The sequence below is a fragment of the Dufourea novaeangliae genome, unplaced genomic scaffold (assembly GCF_001272555.1).
Source record: "Dufourea novaeangliae isolate 0120121106 unplaced genomic scaffold, ASM127255v1 scaffold146, whole genome shotgun sequence".
Classification (NCBI taxonomy): Eukaryota; Metazoa; Arthropoda; class Insecta; order Hymenoptera; family Halictidae; genus Dufourea; species Dufourea novaeangliae.
Genome location: NW_015374023.1, coordinates 1,537,914 through 1,562,832, shown reverse-complemented (window position 1 = coordinate 1,562,832; position 24,919 = coordinate 1,537,914). Strand labels below are relative to the sequence as shown.

Here is a 24,919-nt window from a genome sequence, read left to right as displayed (position 1 = left end):
GACCTGGTTTGGAACACTGTCGAAACATTCCTCGTCGAGGAACAAATTCAATCGGACGAGTGGTTGCACGGGGGTGGGGGTGAATGAGGTTGTGGAATAATTAGCGTCAGAGGTATGCACGAGGAAGAAAATAAAAAAGGAAAGGGTGGAACCTCGATCAGAAAGTGGTGAATTGAACTTTTGACCGAAGAAAGAACCTCCCTTGTAGACATTCCTGCGGTTCATGGGAATTTTAATGTACTAATAATCGTGAGTGTGATTATTTATCAAAGGGGGTGGGTTTGAGGGAAGGTGAAATTCTGAGGAAAGTGAAAAATGGTTGGTGAAATTTCGTGTCTTCGTTAGGTTGATTTGACGGTGGGGATTAGTGAAGATTCAGGAAACTGGCAGACGACTGTTTGATATAGAAGGGGTTGAAAGGGGTTGGTTACGGAGTTTCGGAGGTGGAAGATCGAACACGGTGTCGATCGGAGCTTTTCATAGACATTTGTGTAATTTACAGGAGCTTGAGTGTATATCGGAATCTTGAGTGAGATTAATCATCGAAAGGGGTGGTTTCGAAAGAGGGTGAAATTCTGTGGACAGTGAAGACGATCAATGAAGTATAGATAGTCCGTGTTAGGTGAATTTTGAAAGTGAAATTGGTGAAGATCCAGAAAAGTGCAAACGACAGAGGGGTTGGAAGGGGTTGGGCTAGAGTTTTATTAGGGGTAGAAGATCGAACAAGAAGTGAAACGTAACATTGCGTGGAAATATTCGTGTAATCTAAAATCTTAACTGAATAAAGACTGAGTAGTGATCGTAATTGGAAAAGTGAAATTTGGATTCTGTTCAAGTGAAGTTTACTTTAAAAATGGACACGAGCAACCGTTGAGCAACGGATAATCTGAGGAGAGGAATCCTGCCAGTGAAAGTATTAAATATGACTTGGTCCGTCAATCTTATATCGACACCTTCGTCTAATTAACGAACGCGAAGAACCGTGTCCATTGGACCGACCAAAAGAAGAAAATAAAAATATTTTCGTCCCGTTGTAGTCGAAGACGAAGATGGAGCACTGGGCGAGAGCTTCCTGAATACAATAACATTCGAAATCGAAGAGAAACGATTAAACGTATTCAAAGGAACCTGTACCAAACCCTATCACTCAACTCTGACCAAAACAGAGTAAAACCGAAGCCATTGGGATAACAGATTAACCGACGAAAGTAAACCAGGTAACTATAAGAAAAACCTCCGACGAAAGAAGATAATAGACTGAGATCAAGCATCAAATTAGATAATATATACACCGATGTACGTAACCTTTCACGGAACAACAATAAAATTGTTCAAAAAACAAGTACTCAAGATCAGCTCAGACAGAGGTGGTTTCCAATCTACCATCTTATTTCCGGAAGTCTAATGATGGAAACATTGAGCTAAGCTACTCATGAAAAACAAGGGTAGCAATCTTCTAATTAGGGGATGTTGTACGCCTCCAGTCACTTTAATTCCAAAACACGCTCCAAAGAAGTCTGAGCTTAGGGAAGATCGAGGTTCTCCTTTGTAACCAGGTGATCCCATGAATCATTGACTGCAGGATCGATGTAGCAGGTGAAAGATGGCGGTCCAGGTGGTTCGACGGTTGTCTTCGTGCTCCACGGTTGGACAGTTCGTGTCGTCGTCGTCGTTCAAACGGAAGTCCATCGGCGCCCTTTGGGTGGAGGATCGCACGGACGCTAAGGGCTGAGGGTGTTTGCCAACTAAAATGCGAGAACTGAACGCGACCGCATGCGCTGCTTTGTACGAGCGCGTCGAGTGGTCCGGCACGTGGAACCTGATTACCCTGATCGTGCTCGCGATCGTGAACGTGATGGTGGTGCTCGGGAACGTGCTGGTGATACTTGCGGTCTACCACACCAGCAAACTGCAAAACGTGACGAACACGTTCATCGTTAGCCTGGCCGTTGCCGATCTGATGGTCGGGCTGGCCGTTCTGCCGTTCAGCGCCACGTGGGAGGTCTTCAAGGTACGGTTGAACAAATAATACTGTTTAACAGATAACAAATTTTTAAATTTTCAGTAGACGTTTCTGATAGATGTTTGTCAGCTGAATACGAATCGGAAATTCGTTTCATAACACTATTTAGGCCTTTTGTGATAGATTTTTATGATATGAACATGAATCTGCAAACCGTTTTTTTTTTTTTTTTTTTTTTTTTTTTTTTTTTTTTTTTTTTTTTTTTTTTTTAAATATCGTCGAAATGAACGGGTGAACGCACGCGGTTCTCGAACTGTCAGCCTTTGATCTCCGCTTCAATATTCGTGATTTTCTTCCTCGTACACGCGGCAATCGATCATCCCTTTTTCGGGGTGGAGGGCAAGAAAGGATCGAGGCACACAATGGCGTCAATCGAGCCGTGGAGGGCGATGATGAGTCGGCCAGTTTCAAAGTGGCGGATTCGTGCTCTGTCTCTCGAGTGCTCTCTCACACGCGTCGACAGCATTCGTAGAAACGATATTCCAATCCCCCTCCTCCCATCGAAATTTCAAACTCTGTTCCCGGCAATTGAATATTCGATCGACTATGGCCGCGTAACCGAGCGTCGATGGACGGGAGATAATGTTTTGCGAGATCGTATTACAGACTCCTCTGGATTATCGTCCCGAACTCGGATCCGCGGCAGGACAATAATCTTGTAGGGAGAAATTTCTTCAAATTTTTATTCGAATAAAATTTCAATCCAAAATGCCCGACTTTGAGGGTTGGCAACGAAGTATGCGCTTGACAGGTTCCAGGTTCCCCCTCCCCAGTGGTGGAGATAACGCCTGGACAATAATCGTGTAGAACAAGCCGGACAATAATCGAAAGGTGTCCGTAGGTTGAGTCGTAAGTGTTCTTCGCTCGTAGTTTTTAATCCCTTGCTTTACAATTTTTTTTCTTTAGACAACTGAATACTTTTCAGAATAGCTTTATTGTTTGTAATTTCTCAGATAGAATGGGAATTTTATTTTTATTGCAAGTGTACATTTATTCGAAATGTTACAGTGTTAATTACTAGGTAGACAGTATTCCATGTCGACTTGAAAAGAAAACGAATAATATGTTATAAGGCAAAACGGTTATGCTTCTTCCTGTCGTGAAATAATAAAGAATATGTTACAAAAATATGAATATTTTATAAATATACTCTCGAGAGAAGAATAACTGTAATTTATATTTTCTTTGTTTCACTGAGTTTTAATACAAAAGTGGATCTATGCATACAAAATAGCCGGAATAAGAATAGTAGATTTATTAATATAAATGTGAGTTGTCGCAGTTTTGGAATTATTCAAGATAAAGACAGCAAAATAAACAACAAAAAATAGAACACGATATAGAATTCCAAGAGCATTATTTTTTAATGGGCAGTTCTTTAACCTAGTTATTTTTTCTTTTCTTATGCAAACGACAGCGTTGTTTTATTCGAAGAGTCATCCAAGGAAACAATGGCCACCCCGAGAGGAATAATTAATTAAACACCATTAGCGCTTGGGTTTCGTTGCGTTCACCATAAATTTTCGCCCTGCATTTGCTCGAGTTTCCGAGACCATTATCATGTGCCCGGAAAAAGACATCAACTACAACACTTTCCGAAGCGTTTTCAGAAACGAAATTACTTCGATAAATAACCGGGCTGTCGTGTAAAATCAATTCTTTCAGCGTGTACGTCGATCACGTAAAATTTCGATAATCTCTTTTTCCATGATTCTTGGTATAAGTTTCAAAAAAAAATATGGGAGTTATTGAACAGATAGAAAAATATGTCAACATTTTTTAGGGATTTAATATGAATTTATATTTTATCATTTTTGAGATCGAAAAATTATTTAACTAATAGAATATATTAATATTCTGGGGATATTTTCTTGCGCGGTTATAATCAACGAAAGAAATTACATTATTTAAGGGATGGTTTAACGTTCGACTTCGTTATGTTACAAATTGTAAACACAAATCACTGACAAGGTTAACAGATTCAAAGACGAGGGATAAGCATCCAATGAAACACAGGAACCCCTTCTAACTCGATAAACCCTTCCGAAGTGAAACGAGAGAAGCAAGGAGAAAAACTCACCCTCGTCATCCCTCCACTAACCCACTGAATAATACTCAACGGTATAACTAGAAGTACCATTATTTCTATAGGACTGCATAATTCCCAGCTCGACTTTGATTTATCCTGAATATTTCTATTAATTCCATACATTCGAAACCGCAATAATTGTTTCAATACCATTATAAAACATTAAATATCCTACAATACAAAAATTACTAGGAAAAAGTATCAACGAACCTTCTTCGAACTAGACGAACTCTTATCGAGTAAAAGCAAGGGGAACAGAAATAAAAACTCACCCCTTCTAAAAATCGAGTGAAAAATATCTCCGACCAATCGAAAGTCGTCGTACTCGTGATACTACATGATCGAGGCCTCGATACCAACCCCTTGTTAGATCGTCCGTGTTCGTTGGTACACGTTAACAACCCCAACCACCCTCACTCCCCGACGGTCCTCCATCGTCGTTTAATTTCATCGTTATTATCGAATAATCTAATCGAGCCGAGGGGGTTGTGATCGACGACTCCACAGCGAAACGAACCGTGCGGCCGTTTATCCGGACGTTTACGGGGTGTCGGATTAATAACAGACCGAGAAGCATTATTATCGCCGGGAGATGGGGTTGCCGGCTTGGGGAGGGAGAGGAGGGCTGTTGACTAATCGAATCGAACGACGGCGGTGGCTGGGAAGGGGGAGTAGGTAATTCGGAAACAGGTGGTTGGTTCGTGTAGGAAATACTACAGAGGCAGGAAAAAAATACCCTGAATTCTAAGAGCACTGAGATTTTCGTGTGGAAATTAGGATCATCCGATAAATTGATGAAATCAGATATATACCGCCCTTCTAAGTATTTGTCCATTCGAATATTGGATTTAGTTCAATAGAGAATGTGGGAAATTATTCGGAGGAAATTGTTTTCTTCGCGCTAAGAGCCATTAAAGGGAAGTAAATGAAGGAATATTTCCAATTGCAATTTACAGCATTAATTTTTCAATACGTAATTTTCCAAATACGATTTTTCTATACAGAATTTTCTAAATACATGATTTTTCAATATGTAGTTTTCCAAGTATCTGATTTTTCAATACACAATTTTCCAAATATATCATTTCCCGATATACATATACTTACAATTTTCAAAATGCCAATTTTTCAAATACATAATATTCTAATACGTAATTTTGCCAAATTTATCAGTATCAATCGAATTTAATGAAATTCTTGAGGACTCGGTTCAAAATGGTCCCAGTTAACGTCATACGAAGGTTAATCTATACAGTGACGACATGAAGTTTGGTTTTTCGAGGAGTGATGGGGAAAACGGAATTAAATACTTCTCATTTGTTGAAAAATTTCAAAGTTACGAGATGTTTTCCACAAACACACACGTATATTCATGTATCAGCTGCAACCCTTGCTTCACCTGCTTGCGTGTATTCAGGTGGGGGGGAAGGGGGATGCGTTACTCCATTATGGCAACGTGTTACCGTATATGTAGACACGTCCGCGTGCATTCCCGTCGTGGGTAGGAATAATGGCTCGGTATACATGCGTCACGATGACCCATAATGGGAATCTGATTTTCGATAATCAGAGTCTTGAAGGGGTTGGCTAACGCCAACATTGGTGCTTCCGTGTGACTTAGGAGTAACACGATGGCTACTACCGTATTTGTAGTTAACAATGTTACATAGATTAGTAACATGAGAAATTGTTGGTATATTAACAGCAACACCATACTTCTGTTATTACACCAGGATAATAAGAAATATAATAAAAATAACAGATTTTCCTACCACTAACAAAATACTGGATTGTTACGATAATTGAATCGCTGAGTCGAAGAACAGGGGATGACTTCTAATTTTTCCAATTGAACTTGTAATATTCAAACTTTCCTTACTTCTAATATTACTCTGGTATCTCCAAAAGTCTTCACAAAAGGAAACACAAAATGTTTCAAAATTTTTTAACGTCAGCATAAATATTGTTAAATAGTCTCGTTGTAAAAAATCGTGGATATTTTTCTTGGAACGAATTTCAACTCTACCGAAGGCCAAAAATGAATTGAAAATATTCGCATTGTTTAGTTCCGGATCGCAATGGTCTGGAATATCCCTCTCGTTATAATGCCTCTGTCGATTATACTTCGGATACGAAATATAAACGTTGCTCGTATTTCTAGCGTACATAAGAGGAGCCTTCTCCACGTTGAATAAGGATAATATATATGAATTCCAAGAACGCATCGCTTACATATATAAATTCACGTCCCGTCTCGGCGTGGAGAGACGACTTTCTGGAGGTAGCTTTGCGCCCTGGAGATGGTATAACCGGCGGTGGAGAAGCTTCAGCCGGTATTGGTTTCGATGCTCGAAAGGGATACGGGAGATTGAAATAGTGAATGGGGGAACGGGACGAAAGAATTGTATTGTGCGATCGGTGGATCGTCGGAACGAGGATTCCTGCGGAACTTGTGTAACTTAAAAGGATATTCGAATATCGAATAACATAGAAACCATAGGAGGAGAGACTAGGTGAACCGCACACTAGGGTTAGATGTCCCGATTGCTGCCACCTCAAGATTGTAGGGAACCTTCGTTTAATTATTTTACATGTTGTATAACCAGGGAATCATGTCAGTTTAGAACATAATATTATTTAACATCTCTTTCATTTAGAAACAGAAAAATATTTTTATCTATTAAATATAAAATCCATCCATGAAATTATCCATTAAAAAAGTAATTAATAATTAATTAGCGAGCGGTGTCCCTATAACTGTCACCTTAAAAATTAAAAGTAATTCTTATATATTTTAAAAATTCATTTTATGCAATAGATATATCTAGGTTGCATAGTAAAATTATGGTTCTTCCTTTAGCATGATTTCGCCTCATTTAGCTTCCAATCCTTCAAGTTCCTCCAGACATGAAAGTTTGCGAACGTCCTGTGAGGATTTGAAACTTTCGAAATAAAAGAACTTCCTTTCCATTTGAAGAAGATAATTCTACGAGATTTAATTTATGATTTGTGCGTGTTTTTTTTTTTGCCAAAGGTCTGGATATTCGGTGATCTATGGTGTTCCATCTGGCTGGCAGTGGACGTGTGGATGTGCACAGCGTCGATATTGAATTTGTGCGCCATCAGTCTGGACAGATACTTAGCGGTGACCAGACCAGTCAGTTATCCTCAGGCAAGTACCATCCAACAATCATTCGATTTCGTGAAACAGGTGTACGACCCGGAACGGTCGATGAAGCCATTCGGCCTCCAACCCCCATCCGCCCCCTCTTTATTCATCTCTCTGAGTACATCCCTTCGGCATCCAGTGTTTCCTTTCAATGGCTTAATTGATTGATATTCTCCCTCGACTCTGGCCACGCGCAGCAAGACTCTGCGCCGTATCTGTGATCTTGAGATTTCAACCCCACTAAGGGAGCTAATTGGAAACAGACATTCGCTCGAAATATGTACATTATTAATTAATCTACAGAGTGGTTGTCGCTAACTGTGTATACGCGAGTTCTCAGCCACGTAATTCTTTGAAAGGGGTACAGTTGCTGATGATGATTGTATTGACCACGGTTGCTGGGTCCATTTTGATCCCTATCACGATTTCTTTTCTTCGAACAACTGTAACACTGGAAAATGAATTGAAAAAATTCCAAAATGTAAATGTCAAGTTTCAAAATTAAAATTTTAATTGAAAATACATTTCAACATTGAAATTTCAGTTGTAAATAAATTTCGTATTCCTAAATTGAAAGTTCAAGTGAAAATACAGTTTAAATTTCAAAATTAACGGTTTTTGGACGGAAGAAGTTGATTAAATTTTGGATTACTTTTCGAATTGCAGATCATGTCGCCGAAGAGGGCCAGACTCCTGGTCGCCACCGTCTGGATTTTGAGTTTCGTTATCTGCTTCCCGCCCCTAGTCGGTTGGAAGGACAAACGGGTAACTAGAATCATCCCCGACGATTCACCTCCCTCGTTACCAGCTGTCCTTTACTTTCTGTCGCTCGTTCCGCAGTCGCATCCGACGTACAACATGACGTTCCCTCAAAATGGCCCGTTCAACACCACGAAAATTCTAGTTCCGGTGAAACCGTGTCCTTGGATCTGCGAGCTGACCAATGACGCTGGTTACGTCGTCTACAGGTGAGTCTCGCAAAATTGAGAAATCCGTAACGAACAGTTACTGAATCAGATATTTCGAAATTTGGATTTTTCAGAATGAGAATTTTGATAATTATTCGATTAATGGGAAACGAATGACTAAATGAAACTCTGCGACTATTGCAAAATAGTTTATTATAAAGAACACAAATTTTTATACATCTGCTTCGATAATAGGCAATAACTCTTGGGTATTTCCTTATAATGGAAATAGGAATTTGATAATCTGGGATTCTTGAAATAGACACTTCAGTAATTTGAAGCCTGAAAGACAGATACTTTATAATTAAGATGTCCAAATTGGGCGTTTCTGAATTTACATTTCTCGAGGCAGAAATATCCGTACTTCAGAGTTCTGGTTGTCACATGTTACATTATCTTAATTAACACCAAGCCAACAGATACTTACCATTAGGATTTTTTAAAAAATCACAAATATCTACTTTTTCAGTTACTACGAAGAATATATTTAAATTCTTAATAATTAGGAACAAAGAAATTTGTCAATTAAAAACGTGACCGCTATCCTCGGTCTCCCCTATATAGTTGCCCCCAAAACTTATATAGAAGCCACCAAAATTTTCAGTCCTCGATCGAAATATTCCATTGTCCTCGTATATCCATGTAGAATTTTCGCCACCATAGACGAGGCTAATTGAAGCGTACCGACGAATACATACAAAAATCGTCACGACAAAAGGTGATTCTTCCTCGTCGATGGATATGACGCGTGTGTAGAAATAACGAGGGGTTGGGGGACGGAGGGGGTGAATGAAATCTTCATCGGTTTACGTAATTGAATTCCACTGGTACCAATTCAGCGCATCCAGAGCTGAAACAGGCGTTATTACGATGTCAAGAGCGAGATCTGAATTTCTGCCAACTGCCGCTCGCTTCTATTCTTACCGGCCGTTATCGCGATCGAGCGCATGGATCAATCCGGGGGAGGCCGGTTTACGCGCGACTCTCCACCTAAATCAACCGCCGCTGAGTAGATGTGTGCGATGCTCCATTGAGTCTCCGACAAATTTACGATCGTTTCGACGCACGCATTATCCATTCTTTTCAGTCTATTCGAGGCGATGCCGACATGTTTCGTTCGAAGAAACGATAATCAAGGGGGTGGGGATTCGTAAGAAAAAACAATCGTTGTAAATTTTAATTGGCTATAAATTTGAAATTTTTTAAATTGAAATTTCAAGTGAAAGTGAAAAATTCTATTTCAAAATTAAAATTTGAAATCTATGTAAATCTCAGATTCCGAAGTAAAGTTTAAAAATTGACATTTTCGTTGAAACTAAATTTCAAATTTCCAAATTGAAATTTCGTTGAAGATAAATTTTAAATGAAATCAAAAATATTTTTCTTCGAAGTAAGATCCATATTATCGTATTAGATCCATGTGAAGAAAATTTGAAAAACAATTTATTATGCAACAACCTTACGTATGGACACGTCCAACTCTGATTAACAGTGAAAAACCAGTAATGAAAATGAATGTGACATTAGATCGATGCAAAAACTTTGTCGCATTCGTAACCTAGAATAACAAAATCAACTTATATAATCAGAAAATAATTTTGACTGAACGATCGTAGTCGTCGATGTAACCTGCATACGGTTTTTTTAAGCAAGTCACGAGAAATCTCCACTTGAAATTCTTTCGTTCTCCAATTTCCGTCACGGCGCGACATTGAAAATCGTCATTAGCTATCTGGACGAGCCAGGAGGATCAAACGAAAGTTTTTAACAGGCGCGTTCGTTAAATGCAATATTCGTGTTTGAGAACTTTTTACTATTTTTCTCCTTTTTTTGAACTCTGCAGTCTTTGACAATCTGCTTTACGATTCTGTCAGCAAGCTGCCTGCAAAACCCAGGCTAAATTTCGGAAACAGATGGCTAGGAATTTGTAGACAGATTTTGTCACTGTTTGCGTGGCAATCTGATAGCAATCTACTGGCAATCTGTACGCAACTGGTTATCAGGGCAGTTTCATTATTTTTTTTTTGCTTCTTTCCACGTTTCAGTGCACTGGGTTCCTTCTATATACCGATGCTGGTCATGCTGTTTTTCTACTGGAGAATATACAACGCTGCTGTATCCACGACGAAGGCCATTAATCAAGGCTTCCGTACGACAAAGGGCTCGAAAACTCTCGGCTCCAGGTAAAAGGAAGCGAGGGGTATGGGGAGGGGACACCAATAACGTTCGACCATTATTCTCGTCGAATTCGAGCTTTTCGATCAGTTGAACCGGAAGCGGCATCCGGCACGCGTTGCTACACATTCCCTCTTAATGCGGTTGTTCTGGCGTAGCAGCTTTTGTTCCACATCAACGTCTCCGTTCGCCTATTTCTCGGCTTTCTTTAGTTTCTGTTTTTTTTTCGACCGCTTCGGCATTGTTTACCACGGAATTTCTTTGTCGATTCAGAGAGGTTCATACACGGAGAGTTACACAATAAGCGCACATAACTTTCTGGAAGTGAATTGGCCGTACGGAAAATAATACGAAACAATTTACCTCGATTGTTTGGTTTTAGCTTTTTTTTTATCATTCTTGTGGAAGACTGAGCTATATTGTTTGTATTTTTATTATTTTCGTTGCCGTTTTGAACGCGGAAAGGAGGTTAACTCGAGGTCGAAATCAAACTACTTTGTATTTTGTGTTTGTGTTGTGATTGTGTTTTGTGTAAATTGCAACGTTTTTGATCTAGAACCTCAAGCTAATACTGAGTGTCTAACTCTTGTCAACAAAGTCAAACTATACAACCTGTATAGATTAAAAATGTGGACGTTAATGCTTTTTATTTTAAAAAGCAACGAGTAATTCTTTGTTCGAATACAAATTTCAGTAGCTGAGACAGCTGTCTTGGAAACGATTATATTCCCCTAATCTCATGATTCAAGATTTCTCAACATCACAGTCTATTCAGTATCCAGTTCTAATTGTCCTATTATTAATTATAAATATATTTGAAACGAAATATCCATCTTGAACAGGGCCATATACTCTTAACCTCAAAACGTACAGTTTCTCAAAATGGCCGTCCATTTCCCAAAATGTCCGCCTATTCAATACTCAGTTCTAACCACCCTGCATTTCTTAATGAAAACAAAATATCCATCTCGAATACAACTGCATTCCCCAAACCCAATGATATAAACGTCGTATAATTTTTTATTCGTTAAAAAATCATTCATCTTAAAGACAACCATATTCCTCTAACCTCAAAACACGCAGTTTCTCAAAATGGCGGTCTCGACGGCATTCGGTTCTCGTTGTCCTATATTTCTCATTGAAAGCAGAACTTCCCCTGCTCAACACAGCGTCTGGGTGCACGTGTGATTTTGCTTTTCTCCGGCCAGGTTCGACGAACAAAGGTTGACCCTGAGGATACACCGTGGCCGTGGTAGCGTCCACAACGGCAGCAACAACGGTAGCCCGAGGAGCCCGGAGTCGAATAGTCGGTGCTCCGTGAAGAAGGAAAAGATAAAGATCTCGGTCTCCTATCCGAGCACCGAGACCCTGAATACGAAGTGTAACACACTCGAGAGAACGCCCTCGAGATGCTCTCAGGTCTCGGTGCACTACAGCAACGGGCAGACGCAGAGCCAGCTCTGTCCAACTCCTAGAAGCACGCATCTCAAGGTAATTTTGCTTGAACCTCCCTTCCACCGTGGAATCCATCGATCGTGTACACGATTAGGTACTTTTGAAAACGTTCCAACTCTTACTCAGCATTCGATAGTCTTCAAGGGTCAAATATTACACATTTTGATACGAAAACCCAAGGTCACCCTTATATATCTCGATAAAAAAAGTGAATCGTTAATTAATTATTACATTGTATGTTCGCTATCAAACAACTTTCGTGTGAAACATTTTTTTTTTACACAAGTACTTTACGAGTAAATATATGTGGTACAGTTAAATGACTCACCCTGTATAGTGTCGTGAAATCGACCAGAAGCTCGAGTGTTCGTTCTTCGGACGGTTGGACAAAAGGATCTGACAGAAATTATTAGGTCGTTGCATACGAAATTGTCGCGTTTTATTGATTGGCACGTTTTGCTTGCACTTTTCGTGGATGAGAATTCTTGGCACTCCAGTCGTCAGTTCTGTGTCAAATTAGAGTTAGAAACACTACGGGGAGTCTGTTGACGACCAAATGTATTTAGTAAGGGAAATTGTATCCATCCCATGGATCGTTTAAAATGTTACATAATTCGATTAAAACGTTTTCTGCTACAATCAATAGGTGACAAGTTATTTTAGACAGTAATTCAAAATATCGTTTCGGGTTGTACCATCAGTTCAGAAACACCTTGTATATGGTATGATGTGTACCATCTTCGAGCATTTGACGATTTGTCTTCAGAAGATCGTGATTTAGAGAAAAAAACGGTGATATGTAAAATTGAAAATTAATTTGACACGACAGGTGGGCGGTATCAACAGAGTAGGCAGCACCAGAAGGCCCAGCAGAAGAAGCAGTTGCGAAAGCCAGATGACTGGGGACGAAGTGTCGTTGCGCGAGCTCGGGCCAGGCCCTGAGGACAAGCCCAGAACGGTGAAGATGGGCAAGAGGAACATAAAAGCTCAAGTACTGAACTATTTGAAATTTTATGGTGCTAAAAATTTTTTTCCGAATATTTACAAGAACACTGCAGGACTCATTCAATTAGATCAACATTGACTTCCTTACTACACACACACACACACAGTTTGGTAATCTGGAAGATAGATGATTGGAATAGCTTTTCAGTAGTGATTTTTTTACCTCGTTCGTAAATTGAACCTCATAAACAGAGGACCACACTTAAGTTTCTTAAACATTAAAGTATTCTGATGATCGTTTTTCAAACAATATAAAAATTTTCTTTGAAAATCTTCTATCCTAGTTGAAAGGCCGTTAAGAACACGTATAAGATAGGGAATATATGAACAAACACTTAGAAAATCACGAGCGAGCACTTAGAGAATCAGCGGTACATTTCCGAATAAAAATTCGATTTCGTTATTCTTCGAGTATCTTCGATGATCCTTATTCGAAATTAGATCCTTGTGAAGGGATAAGAAAGTGTTTTTCGCGAGTTCAGGTGAGAAGGTTTCGCATGGAGACAAAGGCGGCGAAGACGCTTGGCATAATCGTCGGCGGATTCATCCTCTGCTGGCTCCCATTCTTCACGATGTACCTGGTCCGCGCGTTTTGTCCTAATTGCATCCACCCGACCGTGTTCAGCGTGCTCTTCTGGTTAGGCTACTGCAACTCCGCGATAAATCCCTGCATCTACGCCCTCTTCAGCAAGGATTTTCGGTTCGCGTTCAAGAGGATCATCTGCAAATGCTTCTGCAAACGGCAAACAGATGGCACTCGACGCGGCAGCGACGGAAGTCAGTTGACCGTGAGGTAAACGTTCTTTCTCGACAGAGTTTCCGTCTGATCATACCCACATATAGGAAATCCTCGATGAGTGATCGAAGGCTTCTCGGGACTGAACATTAAATATATCATAGACTAATTGGCTTCAGAATTTCAAGCTCCATGACTATCCTAAACCTCATTAAAAAATCCACATTAATACCTGGAGACCTCTTCTTGTCGGTACCGAGGAGCCTTCGAACACTTATCAAAAATTTACTGTCTCGTCTGCTTGGCCTTCCTGCAACATTCCTCGTCACTGTTAATAACATTACCTTCTTTTGTTCTTCACATTCAATCCTTACCATAAACATTCTTTCTAACCTCGCAATTTCGAGCCTCCGACCATAGACCCCAATTTCTGCATCCCCTAACCCGATTACTCAGCCGAATAACGTGCGGATGCTTGGGGTACGAGCGACAATACCAAGAGCCCTTCGTGTTTCCTATTGTAGAAACGACCGAAGCCCAAGTTATTCGATCCGAATGCCCCAGCAGGGTGTCTCGATCGACGACTCGGACCCGGACCCGAGCTCGGAACCGACGTTGCACTCGCAGAGCGAGTCCAGATGACTGTAGCGCGTCAGGAGTGGCGCTCAGCGCGTCACCTTCGACCCGAAGACCTCCAAGGTGAGGATACAATCCTTCTGAAGGATCCCTTCCGATCATCGCTAGGTTGGGGTGGGGGTGGGAGGAGACCACCACCTGTCAGCGGTGGAAATGGAGCACAATAGGTCCGCTCAGCTGGAACGGCTCCAAACAGGGGCCAGGTTAGATAACAGGAGGAAACAGTCGAGCTTCTGAAACGGTGTCTTACTTCGAGTGACTTTGTGCACCTACAGGGACCGTCTTATCTAACTAGAGACAATTTTCCGATTTATAGAGAGAAAGGGAACAGAGAGAGAGAGAGAGAGAGAAAGAGATAGACTACTTCGAATGGGAATGTCAGTGACGGTGTGCACGGTTCGGATTAATTTATCGACAAAATACTCAACAGAACCTTTCCGTAAATAGTTTCTGTGCTTCGCGTGGATCGAAGTCCCTCGAACTATATTATGCCCCCCCCCCCCAAATGGACGACCACTTCGATCTGTATGTTCGGGTGTAACACGTTTTTCGAAATCGCAAAAAATAAGTGCGTGTGTCGGATATCTACAAGTATGTGTGTACGCAAAGCTATGTTTAAAACGCGCAAACCCAGCCATTCAACGCGATCATTTCACCCGACATATATATATATACAGGGTGTAACAAAAATGGTTGATGACCCGGAAATGGGAGACTCTTGAGGTGATTTGAAACAAGTTTTTCCTTTGCAAAAATGTGCTCCGAGGCTTTGTTCACGAGATATTAACGAAAAACCTCGACCCAATCAGAGCGCGAGTTCAAACCGGCCGAACTCCCGCGATAGCGTTGGTTACGCGCTGCGATTGGTAGGGAGCTTGACCGGTTCGGACTCGAGCTCTGATTGGGTCGAGGTTTTTCGTTGATATCTCGTGAACAAAGCCTCGGATCACATTTTTGCTAAGGAAAAACTTGTTGCAAATCACCTGACGAGGCATTTCCGGGTGCTCCAACATTTTTGTTACATACTCCCTGTATATGTAAAGAGTTGGCCAACGTCCCTCTGACCTCTCAGCACCCCCACGCGACCCCCATTGTTTATCCCGTCGTTTCCGTAGATTTTTTACCGTTTCATCCGCAAGCCACGTTGGTTATTTGTGATAAAAGCGTTAAACGATCGGCGTGTTCGATGTGTTCTGTGGTGTTTTGCGATCGAGAGGTGCTGTTAACCGATCGTCTCGATATGCGTTACCCCGACGATTCCATTATTCGGGATCAGCTTTTCCATTGATCTTCCGTGCAGGAAATTAAGGGGGTATTTTTTACTGGTGACATGCGATTTTGTGTACCTTTTTTTTTCGGAATTTCTTTTTACAGACTTAACTGGAACTTTCTTTGGTATATTTATTATATCTTAAATTATGAATTCTTTGATAGGTTTGACAATTTTATAAATTTCTCCATAACCCTTTAAACACGCATTTCAAGGACCCCAAGCTATAGAAAAAAGCGCAAGAAAAAGAAAATCGGTTTTCTTCATCGGCTACAATAGAATACCCCCTTAAGTATCTACAGGTTGGGCTGTAAATTGTGTTTTTCGCTGTTTAGAAACCAGGTCTGCGAGTATGAAAGTCGATCTTGCTCGAGGTTAGTCCATAATTTGTTCATGTTGAAACGATCGATAAATATAGCATATTATCGAGAATCGTATGGTAACCAGTCATCGGGTACCAGTACCTCTACTACAGGGTGGCGTGGAATCGACGTTTCGAGGGACAATTCTGTACCCTGGGGGATTTCGAAAGCCCTCTGTAGCGTTGGGAGACGAAACGTCAGAGAAATTATTCGGGATTTTTGTACGGACGCGGTTCAAGACTTTTTTCCAAGGCATTTACCGATCATACCACGCGACGAGGGGGCAGAGGGACGACCGTAAAACCGAGAGCTATCGAATCTCAGCGCCCGGTCCATTGTATTATGTGATATATCGTCTGCATACGTAACGAAAACGAATGGATAATAAATATGCGAATAAAGGTCCATGATCGTTGACATCCGACGGCGTCGCTTATTTCTTCTGGGTTCCAGACGGACGCGTGACGACAGCGGCCATCTTGTGGGCTCCAGGTACGTGCGAATAAAATTTTCATCGGTACGTTTTTGAACTTTTTCTAAAAATACAATAAAGCCAGGACCGTTCCTGAGGGGTGATTACAAAATGCCACCAATTTTCTTATAATACTTAATTTATACATTACTATTTAAACTAACAGTCTTCAACCTAAAAACTTGTGTCTTCGAACACTCATCCATGATGTGCTGTATATTGAAATTCGCTCGACTTTCAGATGTTACTCATTTTTAAAATGAAATTTCGATTATTCGTTTCATTACGTGGATTCGTCGAGCTTCTAGATACAGTAACCAGTCGCTCTTGCCCTCCGTTTCCGGTACAAAAATGGCGACAAACGCGGTACCAAGCAGACTGACCATTCCGTATGCGGCGAACGTCGACGAGATTCCCATAAACGACACCATATCTTGGAAATATTTCATCGCCACGAACGCCAACGTCCAGTTGCACACAGTGCACGCGGCGATGGCGGTCGTTTTCACGTCGTCCGGGAATATTCTGTCGATCAGGATCCACGGTATCGGGCCACAACCGACGCCAAACGCGACGACGAACGCTACGAGCGACAAAAATGGCAACCACGTGAAACGCGAGACGTCTTGTTCTTTCTGAAACAACAAATCAGTCGATCAAATTCACAATTTTTGACCACAATTTATGAATATGAAATTGAGATAAAAATTTCTTTCCTATACTAGATGTCTTATTATGTTCGTAATAATATATGAATATTATTCAGTTTTATTAAAGTCTTCATATTGCTGCATTTTCTATATTAACATTTACTATGACAGCATAAACATCCGCGGTCTACTGACAACTAAAAAAATCTATCAGTAAATTACAATAATTGATCAAAATTATTTATAATAACCGATTAATTGAACAGTATTACGATAGATAGAATTACCATACCAGAGTTACAATTATTTTTATTATTAACAGTATTGTCTTTACTTATCGAGAATTTTGCCGAAGCTATCATTATTTCGAAACGAATAACTTTGCACGGTTGCTTAACAAGCTCTTGATCTTTCCGATGACCTGCTACAAACTTCGAGTGGTTATCTTCCAGGAAATAATGTACGATCCATAGAAATAGTTATTTAATGGAATGAATCTTCTTGAAATATTTTATAGACATAACGTTCAAGTAAAATCGAGCCCTAAAGAGCTTGTTGTTCCCTTTTATTGTGAAAGGGAGGGGTGAAAGCATTTACCTGGAGACGAAAGTAACCGGACAAAACGAACATGCTGACGGACATGATGGATAAGCTGAGAAAAAGCAACAGTTTCCGCCCGATACGATCGATCAGGTGTTTCGAGAACATCGTCGCGATCAGGTACATCGATCCAGTGATAACCGAACAGGTTGTCGAGCTTAATGGAATCCGTATATGTTGGAATATCCACGTTGCGTACGATACAAGGGTGTTCATCCCTGACAGCTGTTGGAAGACCATCGTGCCTGAAAATCGAGCGAAAATAGTACATTGATTTTTGTGTCTAAACCAGAATTAAGTCAACATTTCAATATTCAAATTTGAAGCATCATGATTTAGTTTTTTTTTTAACATAGATTAGTACACTCTAATTGGAGCATCAGGATTTAGAATTTGAATACTGTAGGTACGTTTCAATCTTCAAAACTTAGAAGAATATAAATTTAAATTGGAATTGCTACCAAGTAGGGAAATTCAGTATTTGAATTCGAGTATTGCAAAGTAAACTTTGAGTTTGAATTTGAATGGTTGAAAGTAGAGTTGATTTATAGATCATTATTATAAATGCTTATGCATTTGTGGGATCCATAAAATGCAATACACTGACAACTTTAATAATGTTTAACAGTGTAATTGTTTTATTTTCTGCGTGAAAGTAATGATTGATTATTAATTAAAACTTATTTCATTCCTTAAATCCCTCGAATAGAGCCGAACTTAAATATATGCAGTCGATTCGCTACAATCGAAATTAACTGAAAGATGTTTTACCAAATGCAATGATCGACGCTTTTCGATGTTTCTTCAGTTCAAAGGTTAAACATTTCCCTCTGGAATGCGATACGATCCCTTCAGCCACTGTCTGACGACGCTGTCTGATCAACCACATAGGCGATTCTGGTATCGATTGAGTCGCGATCGAAAGTACCGCCGGTGCCAAAGCGCAAAGAAGCGCAATCGCGGTCCAATTATTACTGAAACCTAGATAATTACGATTCTTTAATATTCTACGTTCCCAAACGAAGGTACTACAATATTTTCATAGCCAAAAGAATTTTTTGTTGAATTGATACTTACCTATAACATACGTGAATAGAATTCCAAGGGCGATTTGAAACTGATAAATCGTCCCCAAACATTCTTTGACGGTGTCCTCCATAATTTCGGATAGGTAGAGTGGTACCAAAATGGAGGACGCGCCACAACCCACGCCAGCCACGAGACGGGCTAGGAATATCCTTGAACAGGAATATTTTCAATCAGATTTCTCGAACAATTAACATAACTCATAACACTAGTTTTTTTTTAGAGTATTCATTCATACAGACTCCTTTCGATTATCGTCCCGAACTTGGGTCCGAGCCAGGACAATAATCGTATAGGAAGAAATGCTTCACACCCTCGTACAAGGCGGAGGGGCAACAAATCCATCCCCAGTGGTGGGGATAACGCCTGGGCAATAATCGTGTAGAACAAGCCAGACAATAATCGAGAGGCGTCTGTATCATAAATATAGTGAATAACATTATTATAAAATAACTCTTTCGTATTTCACAATGAACATACCAAAACAAAATTAGTTCGGTGTTATTTTTATAGTAACTTTTAACGTTCGATATAGATAAATACAATAGAAGATTGGGCAAAATTTAACAGATAGCTAGTAAACTGGAGCGGTCGAAACAGTAAAAAATCGGATTGGGAAAGAGGAAGCGTAGCAACGATTCACACAAACTGTCTCAAAGTGTCACGTAATCCGAGAGCCAGATGCTACAAATCCCTAATAAAGGACCTCCCTAATAAGAGGAGCAGAAGCCATTAATATTTAGAGGGTAATAAAGATACGCCACCCACCATAGCTCGGTCCGTGTGAACCCGACAACGAACCAGCATAAAGATAACAGCAGGCTGCTTATCAGAATGCTCCTCTTCCGACCGATCCTGTCTGCGATCGTGCCCGCTGGCAGGCTACCAGCCACGGCGCCCAAAGCCACCGACGAACAGATCCAGGATACGGCCTGTTCGCTCGCCTGGCCGCCATTTTGGTTCGGGATTGGCGGACCGACAGCGGTCCATGCGATATAGGCGCCGGTAGAAAAATTCGTGAGTGTCGCTGCAATTTTTTTTTTCGTTTAAAAATTGCGTAAAATTATTATAATTGATGTAACACTTTGAATCGTGATCATGTGCGTGGGGGAGACCCGGGGGTAGTTGTCACGTTTGTTAACGCTAGAACTACCAGCACTGAATGTATTCTAAATTAATTAAAGGGACTTTTACCGAAACGTAAAATACCGGTATTTACCCTATATAAGCCCCACCCTTATAGAAACCGAAAAAATACTTATTCTGTTTTGATTAATATCAGCCGTTGCTTGTGCCGCATTCATCGAGGAATCACTGTACAGTACAATTTAACGTAAAATGTGCAGTAAATTATAAGCCAATGTAAATTTCACCTAAATCACTATTATAATTTCAGTAATCCTAAAATAAGAAACACTTCGCCACTTCGATCGGTGCATTAATCGTGACACAAATGCACGAAAAATCCCATTAAATTTCATTTAAAGTCCTCTCCATTATATTCTATTTCACGTGGTAGAAAACTCCCGATTAACCGCTCTATTAAACAAACCGAGTATAATTACAAAAATACACTGGATTCAACGAAAAGCAACCACACGCTTCTGATTATTTCACGGAAATCGGCTAAGTCTCGTCGAGCAAGTTATTCGATTTTCACGTCGAACTGATAGGAATGAAGTATCAAAAACAAATGATTTATCAGTCAGCTGTGTACAATTAACGCGACAACAATTCCAGTTAAATTTATATCGCGTGTGTTGTCTCTGGATCGTTTTTCTCACCCAACACAGCCACTGTGTACTGGGGTCGCAGGACGATCCGTGGATCGGTCGTTCGATCGTCGTCGTCGCGCGACGCCGTCGGCATTTTCGTGGCTGCAACGGAGGAATCGCAACTGCGTGAAACGCTCGCGACGCCTAAGTGGCGCGATCGTTGCGCGTAGATTGATAAATTCGATCGTGTCTCCCCCTCCCCCCGAAAATCCTTCGCCTCTGAACGTTGCTTGCGTGACCTTCTTATCAGTGCTCCTGTTATCTGGGAGACGTTACCTTTTCGATGACCTGTGTGTGAGTGCCCTCGACGATAGTGTTTGGTCGAGTAAAAGTTGCGTTGATGCGGCTATGGAAAGTATTGTTACAGCTCTTTCGTGTGGTGATCGTTATTTACAATTAGATTCGATCTTTTGAATTCGGTAATTTTTTTTTTATTATCAAAATGGACGTTACATTTCATAGTTTCTTCTCTGATTAAGGTTATAGTACAATAGGATAACCTTTTGGGGCACAAACTTCTTCGAATTTGACCTTGAATTCGGCAATTTCAATTATTTCTCCCATTGAACAACTTTTTCCTCGATCTTTGTAACTTGGTAATTTTTTGGTTTTGTCCAGTATCGAAAAGAATTTAGACGCCTCGAACGACGATCTTAGGTGGAACGTTAGATCGAGAACGGAACCAAGATCGACAGGCCGCGATCGAACCGGCCGTGAACTTAACGTGGGTCGTCGGTTACGCGCTAGTAAAATTTATTTATAGTTCCTGGCCGTCGAACCTTCCTTGGTCACTTTGCTCTTGCCCGTGTTCGCGGAAACTTCTCTTTTACTGTCGACAGGAAATAAACCATTCCTCGTTCCCGTCGACGGTTCCTGGCGATCCTCCAATGTGATCCACGTACCGTCGACTGACAGAAGGAAATTGATATTTAATGCTGTGTCGGTGTTTTTCTTGCGCAATACTTCTGTGCAATTCGATATATTGTTTGGAATCCACGTGATACGTGGATCATCGGTACGGGATAAGAAATAATATGATCGAGTGCGCGTTATTGGATCGGATATCTCGAACCGGAAGACTCTTGAAGAACAAAGTGTCGACCGACAGAGGATATTTCATAAGTAATTATATTTGTTCAATTCGGAAGAAAATTTTTTTCTTAATAGAAATAATGAATTATATTCTTCACTTGTGATAACATTCGGGTAAAAGTGATATTAAAGCATTTTTTAGTTTAACAAATCGAAAGAATTCTAAAATACAATACTGCAAGAGAAGACTTTTCTGAATCATAAATAATATTATTTTTCAATTATCACGATAAATCTGACACAGATTACAAAACATTTTAAAGGTCCTATAAAATTAGATATTATATAGAAGTTCTGTTTTGAAAGCACAACTTCTTCAAAATGATTAACATTGACAGTTGGGTTTACTATTACTAATATTTTATTTCTCATTTTGCATTAGTACTTAATACAAAATTTATTTTCACAGACCTTTATTTGTTATTTTCTTTTCAGAATGTAACTACTGTTTAAATTGATCATTCTAAGTTAATAACAATTCTCAATTTCAATCTACAATTATAATTGAGCGTAGTATCTGAACGAAGTAAACTTTTTTTTTTGGCAACGATGAATGGAAGAAAAAGAATGGTTACCCAGGTCAGGGTATCGACCGCACACTGAATCAGCGGGTCCCTCGCCTTTTGTTCGCATCATTGGCGAATTCTTCGGCAACGTGAACGTAGGTCATGGTCCTCATTCAGTGAAACGGGACGCTTTCAATAGGTTGGAACGAAAAGGAATGCGAAGCACGGAGTTGAACGAACCTAATCGAAACGACCAGTTCCTTTGTTTCTTAATACTATGTAAAGAGACATTATTTCTCTTTCGTGTCAGTCTTAGGAAAAACTTCTAGCGTCAACTTTTCGTAGATTTTAGTTAGCAAATGTGAATTGTGTATCGAACGATAGTGAAACTCGTCAAACTTTGTGGTTTCTGTGAACTCGTATTTCTTCACTTTTGAAACATCACTTGTGACTTCAGTTTCTTGTGAGTATTACAATGAAAAACAAAATTAATTCTTCGTGTAGTTAATTTTTATTCTAATTAATAATTGAACAAAAGACTCATGCAATTTTGCAACCCCATATCTCGTAATTTCTTAAACGCCACTTGTATCGTCAATATTTTCTGCAAGTGTTCGAATGAAAAGTAACAATTATTCATTGTATACTCAAGGATTATTCTAGTTAGTTGATTCATCGAATCTTTCGCGATCCCAAATTCGTCATAAATCCTCGTGAAGATATTTCCATAAAAAAAAAGTGGCAGAAATCAAGTTCAAGTAAATTGCAGTGATTAAATTACCATCTCTTAAAAGAGATAAAAAGAAAAGGTTAAAATTTGTTCTCATTCTTCTGAAATATTCCTATTTCCCGTTCTTCAATCACCTTCGATTTTTCACGAATATATCAACGAAAATGTACAAATTAACCAAAATTCAAATTTACACACATCTAAACGTGTTTCATCGCCGTGTTGGTTAAGCAACCATCTCTTTTGATTAAATTCTCCGGTTTCGGATAAACCTGAATAGAATTTAATGGAAAGTTTTCCGGAAAAATACGAACGGTTGATCTGAACCAATGCGCACGTTGGGAGGGGGGCCTTCACTAATTAATTAGTCGTTATTGTTCAGTGGCTCCATGGCCCACTGTGGCTCCAGATCAAAGCGAAGTTATTCATTTAATTCCACGGACGGTATCCGTGCAAACAAACCGGGACTCACGGTTTCATTAAATTTTCAAATTCAACCTCAAAGCCGATTCCCATTTGGACACAATAGTCAGGGCAGGGATGGATTCAATACACTAAAATAAGACAAAAAGTTCATATTAACGTGTACCCGATATGACCTTGTTTCCGAATTATAGCCATTTTGGTACCTTTATTCTAATTAATAATTGACAACAGCAAGATTCTTTTTTAAGAATAATACATTATTTCTTCTACCAAATATGAAACGCAAAAATAACAGAATAATTCGTTACTTGAAATGGCTATTATTTCAAATGAATCGATAATATTTTTATTCCCAAATAACAGTATTGAAATTTAAGTTCAGAGACACATTGATTCAAATAGTTATTTCTTATTTTAATTTGAAGTAAAATTTTCCCAAGTCTGGTACCCAGTATAATTAGGATATCGAAAATTCAAAAACAAGTGAGATATTGAAGGTGTTCATGTTAAATTGGACAATTATCGGAAACAAAATTCCGTGTAACAGTGAACACTCGAGAAAACGTCACAATCTAGTAGAAAGTGGAATACATGGGTAGGAATAAAGGGCTCGTTTCGTAGGTGTAATAATTTATTGTGAATCGATCTGTCGTGATTAAAAAACAAAAAAATACATGGCGAATGCGAATCAAGTCCGTCCTCTGTAACCGCTGCGCTCCCGTCGCCGCCTAGAACGAACTCGAAAAGCATTCAGAAAGTTTAATTACCCCGCACCAACCGAGAGAGAGAAAAAAAACGCATATTCCAAGATATAAATCTACGATTGGCCGCGATCTAAGGTTAACCCGCCCGTAATCGCGGTTCGTTGGAAAAGTCGCAAAAAAAAAGAAAGAAAAGAAACTAAGAAAGTTTCATTGGAATCGCGTTCCTGACCGAATCGAGGCCATTTTCTTCCAAAAGGAACGTCCATGTTCCTCGATTCCTTCGTAATTATTCTCGAGAACAAATTCCCCACGTTTCGGTGGTCTTTCAGCACCCTCGAAGGTGCAAAACTCCAATTTCGATGATTTCGTAATTCCCTCCTCCTCGAGCGGACACGTTCGACACGAGCGTTACCGGAAGATCTCAGGTCGACTTGGATTCTACCTCAGAAAATTCCTTTCGACCATCCGTCTCGAAACGTTACTCGGTTTCAGTGAATCGAAGAAGTTTCCTTTGAAAGTTTCCTGCCTCCCGGCGAACTGTTCGCGGGAATAATTAACCAACTTCTCGGAAATCGCCCGTTGAAGATTTCGCAGGGTTCGAATACTTTCGATGTTCCGGCCTCCGACGGAGATCCTCGATATGACGAACTTTTCGGTTTGGAGAGATTAAATACGTTGTCAGTGTGAAAAGTGACTCTCTGATCTTTTATACCGACTAAACTTCGAATAATTCATTTATGTTTTTTAACGTAGATTACTTCGATCTAACCGTAATTCGTCAATTATCACACATGTTTCTTTTGAAATATACTTCGAGAATTCCTAATAATTTTTTTTTTTTCAGAATTCAATTTTGCATTTCTGGTTCACTGGGTAGTTCCTACGATCGATAGTCTATGTGGAATGGGAATTATCAGTCTCGTATCGAGGTATCGAACGAATCTTCTCTCGAAAGAGACGATCCCAGATCTCTTGGCGTTATTTACCAAC

The 24,919-nt window shown here is 39.9% G+C and overlaps 2 protein-coding genes across 2 annotated transcripts; one reads left to right on the top strand and one right to left on the bottom strand.

Annotated features, from left to right (window-relative positions):
* The first annotated feature begins 1,744 nt into the window (after positions 1–1,744).
* LOC107189211 (probable G-protein coupled receptor No9) lies at positions 1,745–14,301 on the top strand. Its single transcript, XM_015577696.1, has 9 exons — positions 1,745–2,011; positions 7,147–7,284; positions 7,948–8,046; positions 8,122–8,249; positions 10,295–10,432; positions 11,633–11,915; positions 12,709–12,870; positions 13,367–13,677; positions 14,145–14,301. The coding sequence occupies exons 1-9, from the start codon at positions 1,751–1,753 to the stop codon at positions 14,260–14,262; spliced, it is 1,638 nt and encodes a 545-aa protein (XP_015433182.1). The 5' UTR covers positions 1,745–1,750; the 3' UTR covers positions 14,263–14,301.
* A 2,199-nt stretch (positions 14,302–16,500) lies between these two features.
* On the bottom strand, positions 16,501–20,565 carry LOC107189184 (facilitated trehalose transporter Tret1-like). Its single transcript, XM_015577660.1, has 7 exons — positions 20,481–20,565; positions 19,498–19,723; positions 18,688–18,848; positions 18,382–18,591; positions 17,608–17,855; positions 16,648–16,995; positions 16,501–16,572 (listed from the first exon to the last, which is right to left on the bottom strand). The coding sequence occupies exons 1-7, from the start codon at positions 20,563–20,565 to the stop codon at positions 16,501–16,503; spliced, it is 1,350 nt and encodes a 449-aa protein (XP_015433146.1).
* Between the last annotated feature and the right edge of the window lie 4,354 nt (positions 20,566–24,919).